Source organism: Podarcis tiliguerta (assembly GCF_965153285.1).
Source record: "Podarcis tiliguerta genome assembly, chromosome: 5".
Taxonomy (NCBI): domain Eukaryota; kingdom Metazoa; phylum Chordata; class Lepidosauria; order Squamata; family Lacertidae; genus Podarcis; species Podarcis tiliguerta.
The window spans coordinates 55,526,747-55,552,210 of NC_139538.1; the positions used below are offsets into that span (position 1 = coordinate 55,526,747).

Genomic DNA, 25,464 nt, shown 5'->3' on the forward strand with positions numbered 1-25,464 from the left:
CAATAAAGATTATGAGTGGGAGCCTCAGAGAGCAGAGTGTGTATGTCGCTTAGAATAGGAGGTATCAATGGAAGAAAATGCTGGAAAGTAGGAACATGGGGACTCTGAGGAATGGGTAGCATGATTTTGCACAGCAAGGACAGAATGGGAATAGTGCTGTGAAATTCTGTAGGTCAGGCACTAGAGAAAACCTGGAAATATTTTTCCATAGCTGGTAGGAAATCATACCAACATTATATTGTTTCCTGCTTGGCAGGGGGTTGGACTCGATGGCCCTTGTGGTCTCTTCCAACTCTATGATTCTATGATTCTCTGATATTGTAAGCCACTAGATTTCATCCTGTTATTAAAGCTGCAACACAGTTTTACTGTATTTATCAGTCGTTCATGAGAGACACAAGACTTCATTATGAAACAATGATACCTTGAAGGATCACTAGCAGAAATAGTCAGTTGCATCATTCAGGAAAACGAGCTTAATTTATCAGCATTCAGAATGTGCATTTAAAACCCATTGACTAATTTCTGAACAAAAATATCCTTCATTTGCTGGATTTACTGCCTCCATCAGCAAACAGAAGTTTTCATACAAGTATACTAAACCTTGCACAATAGGGGCAAGGGGAAATAAAAAAAGTCCTTGATCCCAAAGTAGTGATCGTTTAGACCAGAGGTGGGAAAACATTTTTCATATAAAGTTTCATACCCGTAGTGGGCAGGGTCAAGGCCAGTAGTGAATGGGGGACATTCCATTTGTTTTAGACGCTAGGTATGATGAAAGCTTATCAACACCATATCAGAGCAAGCAAAATTTAACTGGGTACATTCCGCATCACCCCAAATTCAGTCACTGGTTATTTCTATTTACAGTGGTACCTCGGGTTACATATGCTTCAGGTTACATACACTTCAGGTTACAGACTCCGCTAAGCCAGAAATAGTACCTCGGGTTAAGAACTTTGTTCAGGATGAGAACAGAAATTGCGCAGTGGCGGCGCGGCGGCAGCAGCAGGAGGCCCCATTAGCTAAAATGGTGCTTCAGGTTAAGAACGGACCTCCGGAATAAATTACTGTATTTTTCGCCCCATAGGACGCACTGGCCCATAGGACGCACCTAGTTTTTTTGGGGGGAGGAAATCAAGAAAAAAAAATTATTTCCCCCCCAGGTGCAGGGCTGGGGCGGGGGAAGCTCGAGCTTCCCCCGCCCCCAGCCCCCAGAACAGGCTGCTATCCGCAAGTCGCGCAGCTCTCCCACGGCTAGCAGAGGACTGCGCGAAACCCGAAGCTTGGGGCGTGCTGAGCTCAGCGCGCCCCAAGCTTCTGGGTGTCGGCAAGCTCATTCTGCTCATTCTGCTGAGTAGGGTCCACAACTTCCACCCCAAAGACTTGCACTTATGGCAGGGTATAAAGCAAACCCCACCTCATCTCAGAAGTTGGAGGCACATTGATCAGGGTTTGATAATCCCCTGTTCAGGAGGCAGCAAATACACTTAAACTACCAGCTTATTAACACATAACTATGCTCTTTGCGTCACAAATTAAAGTTGGTTAACTGCAAATTAAAGTGGCTATCTGTGTGGCTAGTTCTTTACCCGCCAGCTTATAGGGGTATTGGGTTACTTCACTGTTATACGAACACTGGAAAGGCACAGTAGCTCTAGTGAGACATAAAATAAAATAGGCACATGTATTTCATGTTGGAATCTTGCCTTTCATAACAATGTAATATCTGTGTCAGTTTTTGATTGAGATTTATTCATGTCAGAACCTTTAGATCTTGCTTCCTAAGCTACTCATCACATTTACACCGAAAGGTTTAAGTTAAGTGTTCTGTTCTACATAAGTGTGTGTGTGTGTGTGTGTGTGTGTGTGTGTAGTTGCTGCTAATGGAAAGGTTTGTTCGGTAAATGAGGTGTCTCTTGTTAAGAGCGTATGTACTTCTGTGGGGAGGAAAAGGCCAGCAAGCTTGTTATCAGGTTTTATTGCAGCTCTCTCAAGAAAAAAATGTTCCTTTTCCTGCTGTTAGATTTCTTTGGTGTCAGACAAATATTATATATGCCTTATCGGCTTAATGAGAAAAGCTGTAAGAGAATATAAAACTTAAAAATAAAATAAAATCTGAATTGTGCCCAAGGTAGTTAGTCATCACTTCTGATCTGATCACTTATTTATGTAGTAACTTTATTAGCATAATGAAATAAAATTTTAAAATAGATAATTAAAAGCCAGCATGCCATTAGTTGTTTAAATTAATTAAACCTGGATATTTTTAGTAATCTACGAAGTTTTTTTGTTTGTTTTTTATGAAAGTCTGAATGCATCCACCTTTCCTATATGCAGCAGTGTGGCAGAGCTCTGCCATTCATATTACCTCTTTCCTGTTGAGTTGCTGCAGCATACCAGGACCAAGAGAAGAGAGAGAGAGAGAGAGAGAGAGAGAGAGAGAGAGAGTGTTGCAAGGTTGTGTGATGGAAATGTGCCAGCAGAAGCATGGACACATTTGCCACACCCCTCTGTTCCATTTTGCTGTAGTGACTCAGCCAGACAGAGGTCAGGTGAATGGTGCAACCCCAGCACACCATCCACTGCTGCCTGTGTGACATGCATGTGGAACAGTCCTCTGGATGTTGCTGGACTATATCCCCCATCAGCCCCAGCCAGCATGGCAATAGTCAAGGCTGAATGGGAATTGTAGTTAAACAATTTTGGAGGGCCAAAGCTTTCCCAATTCCGCTACATGGAATATAGAGCTTTCCAGTATTTTTTCTGTGGGAACTGGAGTACAGTGGTACCTCAGGTTAAGAACTTAATTCGTTCTGGAGGTCTGGTCTTAACCTGAAACTGTTCTTAACCTGAGGTACCACTTTAGCTAGTGGGGCCTCCCGCTGCCGCCGCGCCGCCACTGCACAATTTCTGTTCTCATCCTGAAGCAAAGTTCTTAACTCGAGGTACTATTTCTGGGTTAGCGGAGTCTGTAACCTGAAGCGTCTGTAACCCGAGGTACCACTGTAAAATGAATAGTTGTGGAAATGCAGTGTCACATATCTCTGTTATACTGTATCTAATCCCCCGCCCCAGAACTGAACTGTCCATGATAGGCGATACAATTCTATTTTGAGGAACCTATTTTATCTGTGCTCCATCCTGTAATTGGTTAATTAAATAATCATCCTGAATTATAACCATGACTGTCCTAAGGGCTTGGGGTGGTTACAGTAATTATTTGTCACAGTATGTACTTAGCAGGCCACTACACGCAATATAGGAAAGATGTGTTCACAATATAATAATTTATTAGATTAATATAACTGCCCATCAATAAAAAAATCCCAAATGACTTACAACAAAATATCAAAAACAGAGAGGAATTCAATAACCTAATGTGATTATTCCGTCAGCAGAACAGTGCCATTTATGCTTGCCAGACAGAAAGATCTCCCCCCTTCTCCCCCCATGTGCTGCTTTGAGGGTTCTCTTGAAACCCCCCCCCCAGCTGATTTGAGGGTGGGCATGATTGGACACGGGACGCGGGTGGCACTGTGGTCTAAACCACTGAGCCTAGGGCTTGCCAATCAGAAGGTCGGCAGTTTGAATCCCTGCAACGGGGTGAGCTCCTATTGCTCCGTCCCTGCTCCTGCCCACCTAGCAGTTCAAATCATGTCAAGTGCAAGTAGATAAATAGGTACCACTCTGGCAGGAAGGTAAACAACATTTCTGTGCGCTGCTCTGGTTTGCCAGAAGCGGCTTAGTCATGCTGGCCACATGACCCAGAAGCTGTCTGCGGACAAACGCCGGCTCCCTCAGCCTATAGAGAGAGATGAGCGCGTAACCCCAGAGTCATCCGCGACAGGACCTAACTGTCAGGAGTACCTTTACCTATGAGGGGACACACTAGGGGGATGAAAGGCCCGTTGTGCTAGTGTGATTTGTGCTGACTCCTGTTTGCACAATTACTTAGTTGAATCCAGCCCAAAGTATAGTGAAAAACATTTTTGCATAGAAGCAGCATAAAAGGTATAACCCTAATTAAAAACTGCTTAAAAGAGGAAGTAAAGAACATTATTTTTACTTTGTACTGCAAAACTAAAGAAGGTTCCAGATGAGCCACTCTCAGAAGGTTCTATAGTTGAGGTGCCAATGCTAGAAATACCTTCATCGTAACCATATGCTTTCCTTCAGTTACCGGGTGCACTCTGGTCAGGGTCTTCATATAAGATCTTAAGGTTTAAGCAGGCAGAAGGTGGTGATCTTCAGCCACTTAGGAGGTTAAAACCCACCATTTAAATTGCTCCTGGAAATAGAGCCAATACAACTGGTAAAACATCTAGTATCAATTAGTAATCTTGGGGCTCTATTTTGAAACAACTGCAATTTCTGGACTGCTTTCAATGGAAGCCCCTTGTATACTGCATTGCAGTAGTCTAAACAGGCTGTTACATTCATCACTTATCTGCCCCTTCACTAATCTCCCCTTCAAATATTATGTATTTTTTAAAAAGTTGCTATTTAAGGTATTTATATACAGTGTGTGTGTGTGTGTGTGTGTGTGTGTGTGTGTGTGTTTGTTTGTTTGTTATTGACCATGCCATGGGACACATAGGAATCATTATCATCATTCATTATCTCATTCATGAATTCCTTCCTGTGAGACATCCCAGAGTAATTTACAATGCAATAGAACAATGGCATATATAAAAACAGCAATATCATTTGCATATATAAAAGCATACATATAAATCAGAATAACACCACTTATATTAAATTAATTTGAATCCAATACAGATGCTAAGTCTCCACTTAGTAGGTTGTCTTCAAATGGGAAAGAAAGGACAATAGAGAAGGCACTGCTAAACATGTTGCTAACATATATTTTTTCATATTATGTAAAGTAGCTCTAAATTAGTGGAAAAGGAGGAATCAAACAAGGAAAACTAAGCAGAATCTGGCATATATAAATACATTTAAGCATCCTAATTATGGCTTCTATAACAATTCCTAATTGACTTCCTGCTAGAAAAGGATAGTGACAGGAGCCAGACTGTCGCTGCCAGTTTTTCTTTTTAAAGTATGCGTGCATATGATAGAGTTGTATAAATTATCTTGTCAGCTACTCAGCACTCTTACTGAACAGTTCCATAAAGTGCTGCTGTTGCTACCTGAACTGAACAGTTTTGCACACTACTGAAAGTCATCCACATCCTATGAGTATCCACCCCACCTTCTTGCCAATCAGAAAAGAGTTTTTCTGCTGTGTTTTTTAAAGCAATAATAGTCTTTTTTTAATTAATTTGGTTTTTCAGATTAAAGTTTTACAATCACATATCCAACATACAACATAAAGACAAGATTAAAAAGAATGTCCTGGACTTCCCTCCTCCCCTTTGTGGGTCCTATTAATCATTTTCAATTCCAAGGTGCTGCAGTCCCTTCAGCCCCCCCAATAAAATATTTGAGGGGGCTGGGCCCCCCAAAGTTAATAGGCATTGCCATTCAAATAGGGGTGTGTGCCGTGTCTTGTGATGAATTATGTGGGGCAGGGCTTACTCCCCCCCCCCCAATATTTTACTCAGGTTGGCAGCCCTGAGCAGTGCCCTCTGTGATGCCAAAATTCAGTGCCCCCCCTGTACCTCTCCTTCCATTCTACATCATAGTTGTGGCACTCCTAAGGCTCTGCAGCCAGTATGGCCGAACCGGTTACGCTCCCCTAAATCCTTCTCTGATTTGATCTGTATTGGAAAGTAGAAGGGACAGAACACATCTAAGCTAGGGATGGGAAATATTTTTCAGCCTGTGCTTTCCTCATGAGGAACCTTCTGAGAGCCACATGCCAACAATGGGCAGTCCAGAGGCAGAACTGTGCAGAACAGTGGATATGACTCTTGCCTCACAAATGTCAGAGGTTACCAGACATGCACATATTTCCACCCAGGCAAGCTGGAATCAAGGACGCATTCCAGTCAGGAGTGGGTGGAGCAGGGTTGGTGAGGGATGGGGCCTGGTGAAGAGTTACAAGGGCTGGATAGAGATGCCTGGAGGGCCACAATTGGTCCTTAGGCCTGAGGCTCCCAAGGGCTGGTGTAAGTCATCTGTAGAAGCTGCTATGTAGAAGATGTACGCTTGCTGTTTTGTTACTTTTGACATTCCATGTGTTTTTGCCTCATCATTTTTCTTTCTCCTAAAGCAAGTGTTGTTTAGAGAACGAAGACTTTCGATCAAAGTGATTCTGCTTAAGTAATTGGTTTCAATAATTAAGCAGATTTTTAAAAATGTAATCAATTCTATTTAATTTTTCATTATTCATGAGTTTCAGATGTCTTCAGAGAATTTAAACTCCCAAATTGACTTTGTAGCAAGAGATTATAAGGTTGACCAATTTGGAACTTTGTCTGGGTGATAGAGGCAGTATCGGTAATTAGATAGATGAACCTGATCTTTCCCTGTTCACTATAAAAGGATAGTGGAGTGAGCTGTGCCATCGCTGTCTTTTTTCTTTCTTGTCATTTTAAGGATATGCCACTGAGCTATATGAATATCTGTACCGTATGAAAATTATGTAGCAGCTTTCACTGCAAAAATAATTAGGACAAAAGCTTATGATTTCCTGATGAGCTTGTTCTTTGTTTTAAAGTCATAGTTTTAGTTAGTGTATTGACAATGAATTTAACTTCCCAAATGCAAGACAATCAATAGGACAATCTCATAACTCACAATGTTTCTGTTTCCTGTCTATGATGTCATAAAGCTCCATGTTGGTCATAGCAATGAAATGAATATCAAACAAGCTGTTTCTGGTTGAGCTGAAGGTCAAGCCACTGTTAATCTGGTTTCAAATATTTTGTGTGTTTTTAAATAGTCCAGCTGCTCTTTTGGGCAACATAATGATAGATTTTATGCAAATATTTTGCATTTTGGCATAATCTTTTCAGACAATTAATAAACTAACAATATAAAAAAGCAATTATTTCCACATTTAACCAAAACAAGAAGTTAAGAATATAGGTTTTGATATTTTCTCCAACAAAGGGTCTTGTTGGAGAACAAGTATGACTGACACAAATTCATTTGGAGATGCTTTTGTCATCTTTGGAATGTCTATAGCAGGACAAGCTGTGTGAACTGAATGTTTGCCTGCTACAAAGCTGTTAAAGTCATGGGGCCTCTGTCTGTTAAATGTGTCAAGCAGAAATAAACTTGGTTTATTGGAAATAGAACTCATATACTCCTATAACTTTTCATTAAGTGAAATGTAATATAATATTGTAGGTAATCTTAGCTATCTTAGAATGAATTACCTGAATTATTCCAATATATACCTTATCCTGAACTTAATGGAACACAGTGTAGTGTGTCTTAATACCTTTATGAGAAAAGGAAAATGCACAGAGCATAGGATTAGTGATGGTGTGAATTTGGAATATGAACTCGCCTAGTTTGGAAAGCCAAAACCCATTACAAACCAGACCCAGACCTTTCAAGGATCAGCTGGTAATGAAATTCATCCTTGCTACCTGCTGGCTCCCTTCGCCAGTATTTTAATCCACTTTCAAAGCAAAAAGGTTATTCTTGGAAAGGGGAGTAACTGATGGTAGGGAGGGCTCACTAGAGACAGTACTGGTCATTCTGACACTCAGGATTGTACTTTTTGCCCAAGGCATTGGAGTTTGTAAGTTCCTTTGCTTGCTTCACTGAATTTTGGGGAGAGTAAATAACAAATTCCCAGCTTGTTATTTCCTGCTGGGGAAGATGGGATCTTAGTTTCCTTGGCTGCTCTGGAGTTCTAAATTCCCATGCTCCCCAAAAGCATATGATGCTCCCAAGCATGCTGTGGAGTGTTATTTCCAGGCTGGCAAGGGTTTTCCTGTTTCTAGCTTTCTTTCCCTGTCACTGGCTGTCTCCTACTCCTTCTCAAAAGTAAGCATATTTGGAGAGAAGGGTGAGGGGAACTGGCAAGTTTCTAGTTTTCGCAAAAATAAAGAAGATTGAGGTTTGTGTGCATAGGGTTATTGATTTCAAGGGATTTTCACCCATCATTGCATATGATAGTTTAAACTTGGATACCCTAGTATACAACATTTTGCATGTCAAAAAAATCCTTCTGTAATCATCAACTATCTTTACAGTATGCATCCTTCCCTGTACAGTGGTACCTCAGGTTACATACGCTTCAGGTTAAAGACTCCGCTAACCCAGAAATAGTGCTTTAGGTTAAGAACTTTGCTTCAGGATGAGAACAGAAATTGGGCTCCGGTGGCGCGGCAGCAGCAGAAGGCCCCTTAGCTAAAGTGATGCTTCAGGTTAAGAACAGTTTCAGGTTAAGTACGGACCTCCGGAACGAATTAAGTACTTAACCCGAGGTACCACTGTATTGAATGTTAAACTGAGAAGCTGATGTATTGCTTCAAGTTAGCATCAGTTGTTTGAGAAAATGGTAGAATCATAGAACTGTAAAGTTTGAAGGGGTCCTGATGTTCATCTAGTCCAACCCACAGCAATCTAGGAATCTCAACACATAGTCCCCAAGCTGATTTCAAACCATACCAGATCCTGCTTAGCTTTGCAAATGTGCTAGTGGTTTTTATTGCTACATCTCTAGGAGGTAATGCCAGTTGTGTTTAGGCTCTGAATTATATCAGTGTTTGATGAATAGCCACATTCCGCCCCCCCCCGCCCCCTGTTTACTATGGACCAGATGGGCAAAATTCCATCTTACTACAGGAGTAACATACTTGAATGTCTTTATAATGGATGCCTGTTGCCTCTAGTTATAGTATCTTATTTGCTTTCATTCTGAGGGATGGTCCACTTATGGCTACAACAGAATAGGTGTTTAGTGGCAAACTACTCCCAAGTCTAAGGGTTTACATTATGTCTATTGACTAATTATTTTTTCTTTTTTAAAGGAACATAATTTTAAGCACCGAGAAAGTAATATTTCCACTATACAGTACTTGCTAAAATGGTCACTAAGGACAGGCTGACAGAAATATGGAATGCTTTATGAAATTTGTTTGTCATCCTTGTGCTGGGGCCACGCTAATCTGTGTATTTCTCCAATTCTTCTATAGATTACTTGCATTTATAAAATGTAAGACATGTTTGATTGGTTGCTTAACTAATACACTTGTTTAAAAGATGTGAACCTGCAGATACTGAAAAAAAGTCATTGTTCCTTGTGTGTGACCAAAGGGTGGTTATGCAGGATGGGGCCTTCTTGGTAGTGGTGCTGAGACTTTAGAATTCCCTCCCTGGGGAGATGCACCTTGCTGCTTTTTTGATGGCATACAGATTCCAAGTTAAAACTATCCTGTTTAAAAGCCATTTATGAGAAAGTTATTTAAAAATTAAGTTGTATGTTGCTGCTGTTTTGTATTTGCTATGTGGACTTACTGTCACCTGTTATAATTTTATTTCTTGGAGGTTATTGCTTACTTATTCTCAACTATCTTGTGGATATTTTGTGATCAAAAGGAAAGATATAAATATTTCACAAAAACAAATAAATACTTAGGCTGTGCAAACTTTTGTCACAGCAGCTGAAGTCCATAGCTACAATGCAAAATTGTTTTACAGTTCTGTTTATTGTATTGCTGCAAAGTGGGGGAAGGTACGAGAGAATAAATAACGCAGCGATTGTCCTACAGTGCTTATGCAGTCCTAGCCATATTCCTGTTTGAATCAAGATAAGTGTCAGACATGTGAAATGATGTCATTCATTTGTAGGAAGACATTCCATCTCAAAACCACGCCCTCCAGTTGTAGTTGTACGCCATGTGAGCCACCACAATATTCACCTTAGTTGGGACTTGGAAGAACAACGAAAAGGTCCTCAGGAACAATGGTTAAAATTTTCAGTTGAAGAAGAGGACACGAAGTTGCATAAATATGGTCTAATTTATACGTAAGTGAAGTTGTGCTGCCCCCCCCCCCCCCACAAAATAACAAAGCTGACATACTTAACATAAATCAGTGGTTCTGAAAATGGTCTTTGTGGTTGTAGGTGTAACAAGAGTATGTCAATACTTCCATGCATTGCAAACTCTTCCCCTAAATCTGTACATCTCAGTGGAGCAAGTACCACTCAAATGACTTGAAAGGGGAAGGTTCTATAATCATGGAATCAAATCATTGATGGGTCTGACTTGTTGCTGTTGGATCCCGAGTGTGGACCACATGACCCTTCTTCATCCAGTAGTTCTCTTGTTGCTTTTTGTGGCTAAAGCATAACTCCTTCACTATTTTACTCTTGTTTCTTTTCTTCTAACGTTATGAATTAATTTGTAAAAAGTTTTCTTAATTGTTGAAAAAGTCAGTACATTAAACAATAAAATTGATCTTCCTCTTGATTTTCGGGGGGGGGGGGAGTTTTATTATCAGTTACATTGAGCATTTGGAGAGGTGGTTTATGTGTTGTAAAAGTAAAATAAATAAATTGACTGCAGTGCTACATAAGCTACCTGTGGTCCCCTGACTGCTCTGATGTTTGCTCTGAGACATCATACGTTCTGTTGTCATCAGAAAATTTCTATGTAGAGTTTGTCACTAGGTGGCAGAATTAGACTGTTTGAATACTACCTATTTCATCATATGTCAAGCTACATATCTTATACTGTTAACAGTGCTTTAAAATTTAAAGCATTCTGAGCGTTCTAGGAAACAATCTCTTTACAATGTCAGACAGCTTAGAAGGATTTTTGCTTTTTAGTTAAAGCAGTAGCACATGGCAAAGTAATGGTAATTCTGATAGACATTTTTTGGTATTCCAAATATTATATGAAGACATTAAATTAAAATATTCAAACCTGAACTTTTGCCCTTGAAAAATGTGCTGGGAGTATATATTTGACGACATTTATGTAGATGTTCTAGTTCTTGTTTTTGAAGACCTGAAGTCCTTGGGTGATATCCAGCATAAGTCATACTCAGAGTAGACCAGTTGAAATGGTAGATTTCACAGTCTATGACAGATATTGGCTATCACCCTTTCTTTCCTTTTGGGTTTTAAAGTATGTACAGCTTAGGTATTCATGTAGGCTTGGGAAAACTTTGGATTTGTATGTGCAGTTAGGGCAAATGAATTTGCAGATGGATTCACAGTGACACAACAATAATGTGGATTTAAAAAGAACAATGTTGGCACATATTTCCCATCTAAGCAGATGGTTTTTTTCCCCCAGTGACCTTCATACGTTCACAGTTACAGGTGTTTGGGAGTCAGTTTTTAGTACCATTTGTATTTTTAATTTAGTTTTAGAGTTAGTCTTGTATAAACAAAACATTTGAAAATGATTAAAAAAATTTTTTTTGGGGGGGCGGAACATTACTCTGTTTTAGGGGATATGCTCAACAGCATGTGGTGGAAGGTCTTGAACCTAGAACAACCTACAGATTTCGACTTAAAGTGACAGATCCTTCAGGGGAGTCCGCTTACAGTACACCTGTTTGTGTAACCACAACAAGTAAGTTGGCAATTCATTGTTAATTCTAAGTATGCACAATATAAATTTGATTTCTACCCAATGAAAATAGCTATTAAATGGAAAGCAGAAGTTTATTAAGTAAATTTAACATGCAGCACTGCTCTCAATTAAGCATTTTTATGCAGTATCTGATTTGGGATACATTTTAGACCTTTTGCATTTGCTATTTCTCACTGTTATCTAAAGTGGGGGGAAACCCTTATCTTAAAATGTTTGCTTGCTTTTTTGATGTTGTCTTCTCGCTATTCAGCCCTTAGCTGCCCAAATTAGAAAACAGGACAAGAAACCTCATCAGTTTCATAAAGTCCCCATGCTCTTTAATGAACTGAGCTAGGCATCCAGACAGTATTGATTATTTAGGAATTCAATCTGCAAAAATATTCTCTGTGGTGATCCCACAATGAATCACTACATCTGGGTGGCTAGCTAAAATCCAGCCATTAGGAACAACATGTACCACTTTGTGTCCTTTTGAAGATACATATCTAGTAAGAAGCGTGCTTCTTGGCAACAGAACTGCTTGTCCTGGGAGTTAAGAATGGAGTGTTGTATATTCCAGGCCCCAAGAAATCCATGCACCTCTCCACACTCCCTGAGTTGGGAGTAAATTATCCTGTTGAAATCAATAGACTTCTGTATTGTATCAAATAGGTCCACAGCCAAAAGCTTGCAAGTGATTCACTGATTTCCCATTGTGCTCTAGCCCATGGTGAGCTATCCTAGAACATTTTAGTGAAAGTATGGCTGAATCCCTTTGCCATTGCTTCCTGTGTAACCACCAGAAGCCATTAGACTTTAGCATCTTAGTATAACATGCTCACATTTGTCCAAAGGCCGCCATTCCTGAATTGAAACCTTGTTCTGAAAGCAGTGTGAGTTTTCGGGGGGGGGGGGGGCAGGATCTGGGAAATAATCCTATGAAAATTAGGGTAAACATTTCAGTTTGCATTGGAAAAAATTCTGATACCTAGAGAGTGATCTAATTGAGCATGCTTATTTTATTTATATTCAGTTAACAAAGCAAAACACTTTGAATGTACAAAGCTTGCCAAATATTGTATCAGCAATTGGGATCCATTTGTTATTACTAATGCGTTTATGAATGGAAAATTTTCCTCAGGAAAAGAAAGCATTGGAAAGAATTCTGCCCGTCATTATCTAGAAATATGTTACATGTTTGGCATGTTCATAGTTCATTTTAATATTGCACTTCACATAATGTTTGCTTTCCAAATAGCATAATGGATTTGGATAAAAATCTGAATTGTAAAACCAGGATTTTCCTATACAATGCACAGCTTTATTATATGTAAATATTCAAATCCATTCATATTCATATTTCATAGCTTCGTTGTTTTAATGTGCATGTTAGGAATATGCACATTAAAACAAAATGTCTCTTTTGGTTTAGCATTTGCATTCAGCTGGAAAAAGCCTTCATAAATCAGAATGCAAGTACTTTGAAAAAGGGTGTGATGCTGCTTCTTTTTTTCCTCAGGTAAAATACAAGAAAGTCCTGTTTAAATGAGGCGTGCAATTTTAATCAATTGGTCCCTAAAATAGAAAGACAAACAGCTGCTGCCTGTTAATTGGAGAATGTCTTCACCAATGAGTTCATCATTTATTCAGTTTCCAATAGAGCCTTCAGTTCCATAAATAAAATTCTTATAGCCACATTAGAATACATTGCTCTGTTCATCTGCAACCCAGTACCATTTTATGAAGGATTTATTTCAGAAGACAAAAGCATGACCTTCACCTATCCAGATTCCTTTTGTTTATCCAGTAATCACATTTATTGTGTGGACACAATTTTAATGAGTAACTATGTCAACCTTAAGCTTCTTGTCTGAAAGTTTTATGTACTGCATATATATTTCAATATAACTTCAAAGAGAGAATGATTGTACATTTTAAATTGTTTCTCTTAGCTTTTGGTTCTTTTAATTATTTGCTCCTACACATCCAAAGAATTGTTTTTGAGAACTGTCATAGAGGTAAACTATGGTCAATATGGGAGCAGCATGTCCTTAATAGAAAAGGTCTCCTCAAAGACGTAATAAAGGGCTATAAACATAAATTGAAATAAAAGCATACACCTGTTTTGTCCAAATGCATTATTCATACAACAACCCCAATATTATTATCCACTCCATATTGCAGATGGTGGGGAAGGCATTAGAACTAATGGGTTGCCTAAGCCCTAAAGCTACCTCAGGAGTTTGTGATTGAGGTGAGATTTGAAGCAGGGATTTCCTCACTAACACCTTTTGCTTCTCCCCCCCCCCCTTTTTTTTTTGCAATGCAGAGCCTCAACAGTGTGCACAATAGTTTAGATGTCATTATTCATGAGTGTTTATTTGAGAGATGGTGCCCAGGTTTTAAAAATAAACAAACAATCGTCTGGGTTTTTTGTGTTGTTTTTTTTTTAAAAAAGATTTCAAAGTCACCTTTGGAACATTTCATCTTTCTGCTAAACAGTGATAAAAGGTCTATTGTTTAATTTAGGAACCTGGGAGGTATCCAGATGCTGTTCTGAAAAATGTGAAAACTAGTTATTTGACAGCATTTTAATAGCTGACAGAGTACCAGCAAAACAATTTTTTATCTATCCTGCTTTCATGCATTGTTTTCTTCAGGTGAACCAATGAGTGGAGACCATCTCCATCGTGCTGTTAGCAGAAATGATGTCGATCAAGTCCTTACTATTCTTAAAGGAAGGTGAGAAATGATTCACCTTTTAAAATCTTCATATCTATGTAATAATGAGTGAAAGATAATGACAATTGCATGACAAATTGTGCTCTGACTTAAAGTGTCATTTTTTCTGTCACCTAAATATTAATGTTAAGCTTATATGTTAAGCTCAACGTGATAGATTTCTAATTGCAAATTATGCTGTTACAGAAATGGGTGCTAATATGTGTGTGTGTCTGTGTATAGATATATATAGATGCACGCACACGCACACACACACACTCTCACTATAACATTGACCCCTGTGTGTAAGTAGAAGGCAGGCATTCTATATAACTGACAGTTCCCTTTCCTAGTGACAGCACTAGTGAGAGCCAATGTGGTGTAGTGGTTAAGAGCGGTAGTCTCGTAATCTGGGGAACCGGGTTCGCGTTTCTGCTCCGCTGGGTGACCTTGGGCTAGTCACACTTCTCTGAAGTCTCTCAGCCCCACTCACCTCACAGAGTGTGTGTTGTGGGGGAGGAAGGGAAAGGAGAATGTTAGCCGCTTTGAGACTCCTTCGGGTAGTGATAAAGCGGGATATCAAATGCAAACTCTTCTACTCTATCAGAAAATGCCACTGCAAAAGGTCCTCAATCCTTGGGAATGATTTTTCCGGGGAATTTAGAGGTTGATGTAAGAAATGGGAGCATAAAAATACCCTTTCATGGGAAAAAACCATACTGTGCTTCTTGGATCTAAGCCATATAATTCTTTTAAGTTATGAAAGGCAGCAATGATCCATGAAGTTGTGTGCTGAGGAGCACTAATCAAGGCAGACTCGGTGCTCTTGTTGTTGGACACTGCAAGGTGAGCAGCAAAGACATGAAGATCACTATATGAGCATTGTTCAGCTGCTGACTGGCCAGTGCATGGTGTAAAATGTGGGCCATGATGTCAGTGGCCCAGTCTACTTGCTTGTCAGCAGGTCATAACTGCAGGGTGCTGACCTAGTAGATTCATAGCTTCCTGCCATCTTGCAGTGCCTATAAATAAGAACACTGTGCCCCCACCTCCTCCATTGGGACACAGTGGTGGCAACTTTAATGGATCCTTACCACTGATGAATAGGCAGAATATGCACCTACGTATGTTGAGAAACATATTGGAGAAGAACTGTAGTGATGGAAATGTTTGAAATGATAACAAGTCTACTTTTTTCTTTTTTGAAAAGGCAAGTGGTGGTAGATACACTCAATAAACTAGGATTTACAGCGTTGATGGTTGCTTCACAAAAAGGATATACTAGGTAGTATTGTAATATTTCTTTTACCTTTCTTGTATGAGACTCTGTACAGATCAGAATAGTCAGTTACAGTTCTCATTATTTTTGTGGTTTGGGGTGTGTGTGATATGAAGTTGCCATTATCTGCTTGAAATTCAGGGATAGCTGATTGATGACCCATTGTAATATCTAATCGCAAACCAATTTTATCTGGCCCTCCACTAACTACCTAATCCCTCCCCCAGCAAAAAAATTAAGTAACAAGATTCCCCACTTCAAACTCCTCTCGCTCTCTTTCATATTGTATGCATTATATGTATTTATACATATTATATGTACTGCTATGCCTGGGCATATATGATTCATTACTGTGAATGTTTGACTAGACAGCAACAATTTTATTATGGGGTATTGGAATCACTGACAGAACAGTAGCCTTCAAAACTGCAGAAGGTGGCCACCTCTCCTTTCAGATGTATTAATTTTGGGACCCCCCCCCCCTCCAATTCATTCCTTAAATACTATTTTATAGCTACAGGCCTGAAACTGATAATTTATTTAGTGTTCAGAGTATGTTCTTTCACATTCATCCTCATAACACCACAGTGCAATGAATAATTATTCTTTGTTTTGTAGACTGAGAGCTAAGACTGAAGAACAGTGACTTGCTCTTGCTCAAAATTACCTAGTTAATTATAAACAAAGTTTGGCTTGAAACCGGAATTTTGTACAGTACTCTAGTCAATGGATCACATCAACTTTATATTCTAGACTGGGATAATGTGCTGCAGCAGTTGCTGTTGTTTATAGTTGTATTGACTTACAAGGCAAGCTGTTAGTTGGTAAATAATTTCAGTGTGGCATATGAATTTGCACATGGTTTGAAGACAGTGGTCAGTTTGCCACATAACAATTTCTTACTATAGCAGCCATCAAAATTGGCACCCTAACTGAATATTCTTTATATGTCCTGGCAAGCTGCTAGTTGCTGAAAAATAATAGAATGCAAATGTTTTCTATCTAGACTTGCACAGATTTTGGTAGAAAATGGAGCAGATGTGAACCGGAAGAATGCCAGTGGGAAAGACAGGTAATAAATGCAGTACATTGCCTCATCAGATAACATGGCGGATGTTGATACTGTGGACTTAAAAAGTATATTTAATGTAAACCTGTGTCCATGGGGAGGAAATGTCACTGGGATACTGTCTGCATCAGTAATAATGCCTTAGCTGATGCTGATCTGAAATGGAACTCTTAATTTTGCAGCTTTTGTTCCCTGACTGTTGTTGATACTTTGAGGCCTGGGCAACACAATGCTGCCATTCTCCCACCACCTGTTGGCAATGGCAGCAGTACATACATAGCTTAGCCCAGGCATCCCTAACCTTCGGCCCTCCAGATGTTTTGGACTACAATTCCCATCATCCCTGACAGCTGGTCCTGTTAGCTAGGGATCATGGGAATTATAGGCCAAAACATCTGGAGGGCCACAGGTTGGGGATGCCAGGCTTAGCCTAACATTCTGTATCAGAGCTTGACATCATTTCTCTACTACATGGCCCTTGATGGTGATGGGAAACACAACATGACATGGATGGAGGAGCAGTAAAATGTGGAACAGCATGGGTGCAACATTTGTGAACAGCAACAAAAAAAAGCAGATTAAAATTATTATTTTTGGGGGAGGGATTGGTTTTAGAGCCCATAAACCCTCAAATTTGACCCATGTGTGGCACTTCAATTTTCCTTGGAATGAATGATAGCCATTAATTTAAATGGCAGAAAGTAAAGCTATACATTCAGAGGCACAAATGGACTAGGCTGAGGCTGATAACTGAAATGAGAAGCAGGTTTCTCTCTTCTCAGGTGTTGCAGATTGCAGCCCATTTATAATGGGAGTGATGGTTGTGACAGCCTCTCCTGACACTACTCTGATTTGGGTTCTGTTTCTTTCTTGGTTGGTTGGTTGTTTTTTTTACAATCAAATGGTATATAAATGTTTACGAAATAAATATGAAAATAAATTATGAAATTGGTTATAACAGTGTATGACATGGTAAAAACTGCTTATATATATAGCATGAGATATATTTGCATTTCCATTATTTTGTGGAATGTACTTTTGCTATTCTATGAAGCTTGTTAAAATTTGCTTTAGTTGTTAGTTTCCTTAAATACCACTTTTGTATGCAAACGGCCATTGTGCTCTTTCCCAAATATTCAGTCTGTTTAGTGCACGCAACACTCTTACTGACCAGGAAGGACTTTAAAGTAGTAAAGTAAGCCAATAGATACATATAATTTAGGACAACCAGTCAAATTAGCAAGTGAACCATGTTCATCAGCCAGCAGAATGAACTTCTGCTCAATGGGACTTCCTTTTTCTCTCCTTCAAACAAATGCAGATAGAAGCCCCATTTTAGACATTCCGCTTTCAGCCTGAGAAGGTCAGGGACTCAGCAAGCAGGGATGGGGTTATAGGGAGTATGGTTGGCATACACCCTATTCAGGCAGAATGTCCAGCCAGGGCTAGTTACTCATTTTATGGCCCAAATCAATAATAGTGTCTGTTGGGTTTCCCCAAGTGTTTAATAAACAACAAGGGTGTTCCGCTCTGTTTTTTAAAAAATAATTTCTGACAGAATTAGTTTGATAAATAAAGTTATTTTACTATCTCCTCAAGACACGTCCTTATCAGAGCCTTTCCTGGACCACCTCTAGCCTCAACTCGCTGCTGATCAGTTGACATATCACCTACTAATTACTAACTTTTCATTTGCCCGCACTTTGTCTTTCATATCTGTTTTGGCAGTCTAATGACAATCCTAAACTATTCAGGCAGTTTCTGGTTCTGGCATTTGGTGTGGATTGTACTATGTTGAGAGTACCATGTTGAAATTATCAGCAGTATATATAAAAGAATCTTCCTGAACACAAAAGTATGGTGATTTTCTAAAAGTAAATTTGTCCAAAGACCTCCCAAAAGCAGTCTATACAAATCAGAGGAAAATACAGAATTACAGCAGTTAGATGTCAGCATATAAGCAGCAGCAAGAAATAAGATACAATAATCCATAGAATAACAATACAATCTTTTAATAACTTTGTCTATGAGCCGGTTAATTTCTAGTATTACTTAGATATCTACACAAAATCATGCAAGTTTTCTTCCCAATGATATTTTAAGTTAATCTGAAAGGCCTGCTTTTAAAAGTGTTTCATAAGTGGTACTAGATGTCCCTGGTAATGTTGGCCGATGTTCTGTGGTTGGGAAATCGTAAATCTTACACTGAAGTCAATATGTTGTGTCTTCAGTTGATGTCTAGGATTTTGTTCTCTATGGAAATATTAAAATGAAGTAATGTCTCAAAAGATTCAACAGAATCCTCAGTGATACGCACTGAACTGCAGATGTTAGCAGTTACTAGGAAAATGTTCTTTTGGTTTTTTCTTTGGCTATTTTTGCTAACCCCAGTTATACATTTCACAAAAGCCCTTATTTTATATATATAAAGGCTTCTTTTACAATTATCAGCCCATTTTGTCCATCTGGACAATTGGATATTGTGCTTTGGTATTGTACTACCATTTCCTTTTAGCACTGTGAACAAGTTCTTCTAATAGCTTGTTTACATATACTTTATGTAGGCTTCAGTTTTACTTGTAATATAATAGTGATTATATCAGTGGTCATATAACATAGCAATATACAGTCATAAAATGGTGTTTAACAGAAAATTAACCAACTTAGAGGAGTATTTAGACTAAGGTGTGGCTCACTTAAACAATACTTAATTTTATATAAACTGCAAAATAACAATGTTTTATGTGTTAATAAGTAGTGTTTTCTGTTTCTTAGTTTAATGATAGCTTGTTATGCTGGTCACCTGGACATTGCTAAGTATCTCAGATCCCAGGGAGCTTCTTGGTTATCCAGAGATCTTGGGGGATGTACAGCTATGCACTGGGCTGCTGACGGAGGACATGTCGATGTTATTGAGTGGATGGTCAAGGATGGTTGTCAGGTATGGTGTTCATCTGCATACTTTGAAGCAGTTTATCAGATGTGTACATGCCACTGTATATAGGTGTGCTGTTAATCACGATGGAATGCTGCATCAGTTGTTGCCGTAATTTCAAGGTTATGAAGAAATTGCATTACCTGCTTTAGAAAGCTTGTATATAACTTTAATAGTCATTGGTTATTGTATTTGAAACTAATCTTGTTTAGTACTGATCACATAATAGAGGATACTTGGTGGAATAGATTCAAAGGACCAAATAAATATATTCTAGGATTGAAAAAAAGTACAAATTTTGGTTGAATCCAGTGTGTGCCTGAGTGAAAGACACTTGTGCAATGTGACTTTCCCATCCTGTCCTCCCCACTGTGATCTTCTGTGCTTCCCACAAAGCTATCCACTCTGACAAGCTGCTTCTATACTATTTTTTATCATTTCCACCGTATTCCTCTGTGCCACATCCTTTCCTAAGGACTTTCCAGCCCTCAGGAGAGGCATTTGAAAGGCCCAGAGGACTGCAATGGAGAATGGAGGTCCTTGAGCTTGTTTGGAGGTTCTAGCAGGGGAGCGCAGCTATCGTATACCCTTGACTGAAGAACGGTACACTCCTTCTATCTGGGATGGTTGTCCTCTTCCACCGAGTGCGCAGCTTCAGGAGGGACGCACATGGAGCGGTGAGGGAGGAAGGGGACACCCGCCTAGATGGCCAGATCAGCTGAATCAACCCTGGCAATCAATGGGGTGACAGATGTTGCAGCCAGATTGCCCTCACATCGAACATACTCTATCTATTTTCCAAAGTTTGGTGAATTCTGATCGTGTGACCCATTTGTTCTCGGTAGAGAAAGGCAAACTTTCCCCTGTTGTTGGAGTCACCAACAAGATGATCCCTGAAATAATTTTTAAAAACCAGGAAAAGGAAGTTGAATTAAATATATACATTATTGGATTGTATCCAGTACTGTTTTTCATGGGCAGGGTGGGCTTCTTCTCATACAATAGGACTCTACCTCCCTATCTCTACCCCCCTGCAGCTTCCTGTATACCCTGAAAATCTGCTCTGGAGTGTTGGGAACCCTCTGGGACAGAATTTTAGGGTATTGGGGAACTGCAGTCGAGTAAAGTGAGTGGAAGTCTGCTTGTACAATACTTGATTCCACCCAGTGTATTGGAAGAACTAATAAATTAGGAATTATAATACAAAATGAACATCAAATATTATGTTAGAGTCAATTTGAAAAACACAAACACACAAATTATAAGTGCAACACCTGCAAATGTAACAGGGAAATAAATGTAAATTGTAAGTTAAAAATATGGAATGAATGGGCATTATCTTGACCAATAATGCTACCACTGCTGTTGCTATTACTACACTTTTATCAGCAGCATGCTGTGCACTCTGCAGATAACAGTAATGACACCCTCCTTGCCAAGAAGTGTTCAATCAAAATAAAACGGAGAGGATGAAACTGAAAAGCAAAGCTGTATTAAGGCCAGTGAGTCTGTAAAATAAGACTGAATTTGGTTACCTGGTGGAAGAAGGCCCTGACAATGTCAAGTGGTCTAGGAAAGATTTTATGGAAGGAATAGATTTTGAAGTGGGAGCATGAATTGGGCTGATATATAGAAAGGACTAAGGAGGCTGCTCCAGGCATCGAGAACTGCACAGCATGAGAAATAAATTGCTGGAACAAGCAGGAAAGAGTGATGCTGAAGATAGGTAATAAGCTCAGCAAGTATTCAACAGAACAGAAATCTTGTCAATTTTCATTGAATTCATGTTTCAAGTATCAGAAGAACATCCTTTCTTTGACAGATTGATCCTAAAGACACAGGCTTGGAGTGGACTCCGCTGATGAGACTATGTGCAATAACAGGAAAAGCAGATGTGGCCACAACTTTACTAGACGCTGGAGCTGATGTGAATGTAAAAGATAAGGATGGCAAGACACCTCTCATGGTATGCTCTGCTGCTAAGCAGTGTGCTGGTATATTTTGGAATACACTGCGCAACCTCATAGAAAAGTGCTGTGTGAAAAGCAACTCCAAATCCAGAGTTCTCCTTTTTGTACACTTTTCCCCAATATTTTTGTAGTGCATTAGAGTTTATATACACTATACGTGGTGGTTTTTGTGGTGCAAGTCTCCAATTAAAAAAACCCAACTGTGTAAAAAGCATATGTTAGTGAAAAGTGTGCACAAAAATATATATTTGTGAGAAAAATGCACAAAAATGCTTTATGTTAAGGAAAATTGCTGGCAAATGTGTATATTAGGATAAATGCACCAAAACGTACACAAATTTTCAGACAGATGCAGAAATGAGGTGAACTGAAGACTGGAAAAAATAAGAAACTGAAATCAACAGGTTCATCCACTCCTGCCACCAATACAATGTGGGGCTGCACTAGACTTGCTGCTAGTGATCTGCACAACAGTCCATGGAACTGCACTAATATATACATACTCAAACTTTTGTCTGCTCTTAGAAAGGTGTTTTGAACTTACTTGTATACTATAGAATGAGGCAGCTAGATGCTTTGCTCTTAAAGATCTGTAATGTATGAAACTGAGTTATTAATCCTGCCTGTTCCCTTCAACAAGGTTGTGCTGGTATAATTTGGGTTTGGGTGTGAAGCTTGTTTACCTGGTTGTCTGTTTATCTGAGAACTACCTGCTCATTCCACCAGTTTTCTTTTGCAATGTGAAACATTTTGATAAGCCGGTGTGTCAAGATGTCTACTTAAGAAAGGCTTCTAGGTACTAGTGCTCCATACTATTCCCTGCCCCATGGAATATATTTACTTTTATTAAAAGCCTTTCTTGCACAGATGACAAGTCCTTTTTCATTCACTACTAATTTTGCCCACAGAATGCAGTGGCTGTGCTAGAAGTCTTTTTACCTGTATTGGGATGACAGGAGGATTTTCAAAGTAACACTTCACTTCCCCTTTGATTTCTCTTATTAAGGCACTTTATCTCACAATCTCTTTTCTGGTTTGGTGCATGAAATGAAGTACGTATGAGCAAATTCAAATGTTTCTTTAATAGGATGAGCCCTCTTATTCCTTCATACTTGGAAATTCATCTTTCTGAAGTACTGCATTTGTATTTGTAGATTCTATAAAGATCAAAATGCTCTGTTAACATTTTCATTCCAGTCAGCACACAGAGAGAGCGAGCAAGTACTTCTCTACCTTTACAAACAGGTGTTTGGGATGATATTTTAATGATCTGTAGAAGCAGGTGTATTATTGCCAAGCTCTAAAGGCTAATATTCAGATCCTTCATGTAAAGGCAGACTTCAATGCTGCAGTAGAGGATGGAGATCGTCAGAACTCCAGGAGAGCCTAGATACTGAAGCAATGCACAAATGACTTGTAGCAAATCACTCGACTATCACTGCTCCTATATATGCAAAATTCTGGTCAGGATTATATAGCTTAAGATCACCACATACACTGTTTTACTATTTATGTAAGGCATCTATATACCACTTAATAATTAGCATTGCTAAGCAGTGGGCATAAACCTAAACTAGACGGAGAATATAATGATAAAAATTCATCGTAAAACTGAACACAACCCCTATGGGTTGCATTCAGCTAAGTCCTACTCAGTCAGCCCTTTGAAATTAAGATAGTCATGTCTATTAACTTAGGTGGATCTACCCTGAGTGGGACTTGCATTTAATACCACCTCTGATATTCAGTGGTGTAAATGTAAGTTGTTTCAGTTGTACGCTACTATAAATGTGTTGTGCAAAATACACTTGGGGTGCTATGACTGATGGCAGCTTCTTGTTAAGTGCACAGATTCACCCCCATGCAGTGGTTTGTAAGGCCCTTAGATCTTGAGTTCCGGCTGCTAGGTCGTGTTTAAACTTATTTTGAAAGCTATTTAAAAAGTTTGGCATACTTGTAGTTGGTTGATGATAACATTGTCAAGAGAATATTTAAATATGGTCAACAAAATTAAAAATAAATAAAGCACAGACCCTAGCTGTCAGGAGTATAGACCAACCCAGTCCTCTGTTAATGTTCTAGCTGCTTATTTTAAAATACACACAGCTATGTGGCTGTCAGATACGTCTATGTGTATCTCAGTACCAGAAATGAAGATGCATTTGTTACATTCCTTCTAAAAGTGATACCATGCCAGTTCCTCATAGAAGTGGTAGTAGCTTTGACAATTACTTCCCATCAGTTGGAGGTTGCTCAAACAGTAACTTTCAGAGTTGGAACACAACGGTGTTTGGAGTTTATTTCCAAATTTGGGATGGTTTTCTAATATTGAGTAATCCTTGCATTGTGCTAGTAGGTAATCTGTGTTGGCTTTTATTGAAGAAAAAGGTGCCAATTTTTCTTTTCTCCAAAATATTTCCAATAAGAGAACAAGTTTATTTTATGCAAACACCCAACTATATATAATTTCTCCCTAATCTTACTTCCAGGTGGCAGCATTAAATAACCATGAAGAATTGGTAGCATTACTTCTAGAAAGAGGAGCAGATCCTGATGTTAAAAATGAGGTAATAGCAGTAAGAGTAGCTTTTTCAGCACCTGTTTTACACACACATCCAAGAACTGTTTAAAATAACAAAATTAACATTTTTTCGGGTGGGGGATTTTTTTTCAGTTTGGCAAAGGTGCCCTGGAAATGGCTAGAGGCATGAACAGACAGGTATGGATATCTTTTACTTGAACTCTTCTCCTGATTTCAATTCTTTAAGCATTTTATCCTCATTTGCTATTTTCCTTCTCTTTTTTAGAGTGTGGTTTCAATAATAGAAGAAAGGAAAAGACAATTAAGTAATGTGAACGTGGATTCTTCCGCATCCTCTGCTACAATTGTGTGAAGCACAAATCTTACCTTGAAGCCTAATCTTACCTACGAAGGAGGTCAGGCCACAAGGACTAAATCCTAGTTGTTTTCCTTTTTCCTAATTAGCTGTTACACACTCTTGGGTGCCTTGATTAAAATGCTAACTTTGCTTCTCCAGCATTTTTCTCTGGCGTTTAAATTCATCTACATTTTAGCAGCATTATTTTCTCATTATGGTCAGTTTTTACAGTGATCCTATTTTTTGCTCTTCTGTCCTCTTGTTCTCATGCTAGCAGCTGTTCCTGTTTCATGCCCTTGAGTAGTAGCAGTCACTGACGTTAAGGGCAAAACTAGAACATGCCATAAATTACCATGTAGTTCGCTGTAGAATGCATGGCTTCTCAATAAATAGGTAGCATAATAATAATAATAATAATAATAATAATAATAATAATAATAATTTTTTATTTATACCCCACCCTCCCCAGTCACAGCAGGGCTCAACAAGCAATAATAAAAACAAGTTGAACGAATACAACTTAAAATACAACATTAAAATATTGAAACATTAAAATATTAAAATGCAGCTTCATCACAGGAGGAGAAAGGAAAAAGAAAAAAGAAAGAGGGGGAGGGAATCAAATTGGCTCCAAGCCAAAGGCCAGGCAGAACAACTCTGTCTTACAGGCCCTGCAGAAAGAAATCAGATCCTGCAGGGCCCTGGTCTCATGAGGCAGAGCGTTCCACCAGGCCGGAGCCAGAGTTGAAAAGGCCCTGCCCTGGCTCTGGTTGAAGCTAATCTAACTTCCTTAGGGCCCGGGACCACTAGGGTGTTGCTATTTGTGGGCCTTGAGGCTCTCTGTGGGACATACCGGGAGAGGCGGTCCCGTAGGTACGAGGGTCCTTGGCCGTGATGTAGTAGGCCAAATGGCCAGGGCGGGGGAATGGAGAACAGGATTGGGAGCACAACATAGGAGGTGGGGCTTAGCGCTTTGTCTCTGCCATGGCTCCAGTGGGAGTTGCGTGCATGCGCGTACTCTCTCTCTCTGTCTCGTGATTCACAATGGGGAAAATCTCCCGTTATGACCAATGGTAGCTTTACTCCCAACAATATGATGATCCCATTTTGACCCCCCCCCCAACAGTTATATATTAAAAAACAAAAATCCCAAGG

General features: G+C 39.3%; 1 protein-coding gene across 5 annotated transcripts in view; it reads left to right on the forward strand.

Moving 5' to 3' along the window:
- FANK1 (fibronectin type III and ankyrin repeat domains 1) overlaps positions 1-25,464 on the forward strand; it is a 31,934-nt gene that overhangs the window by 1,126 nt on the left and 5,344 nt on the right. For 3 of the 5 annotated variants that reach the window (XR_014510972.1, XM_083439749.1, XM_083439747.1), the window contains exons 2-11: positions 9,721-9,898; positions 11,332-11,456; positions 14,117-14,198; positions 15,388-15,462; positions 16,463-16,528; positions 19,301-19,466; positions 21,283-21,426; positions 23,920-23,997; positions 24,105-24,149; positions 24,238-24,367. Coding sequence is in view for 4 of the 5 variants with exons in the window: in XM_083439749.1 (XP_083295875.1) it covers positions 9,721-9,898; positions 11,332-11,456; positions 14,117-14,198; positions 15,388-15,462; positions 16,463-16,528; positions 19,301-19,466; positions 21,283-21,426; positions 23,920-23,997; positions 24,105-24,149; positions 24,238-24,324 (1,046 nt within the window). In the remaining variant the exon portion in view is untranslated. Of the gene's footprint in view, positions 1-9,720; positions 9,899-11,331; positions 11,457-14,116; positions 14,199-15,387; positions 15,463-16,462; positions 16,529-19,300; positions 19,467-21,282; positions 21,427-23,919; positions 23,998-24,104; positions 24,150-24,237; positions 24,468-25,464 lie in introns of those variants that run through there. The other 2 variants (XM_083439748.1, XM_083439746.1) reach the window with 1 other exon arrangement.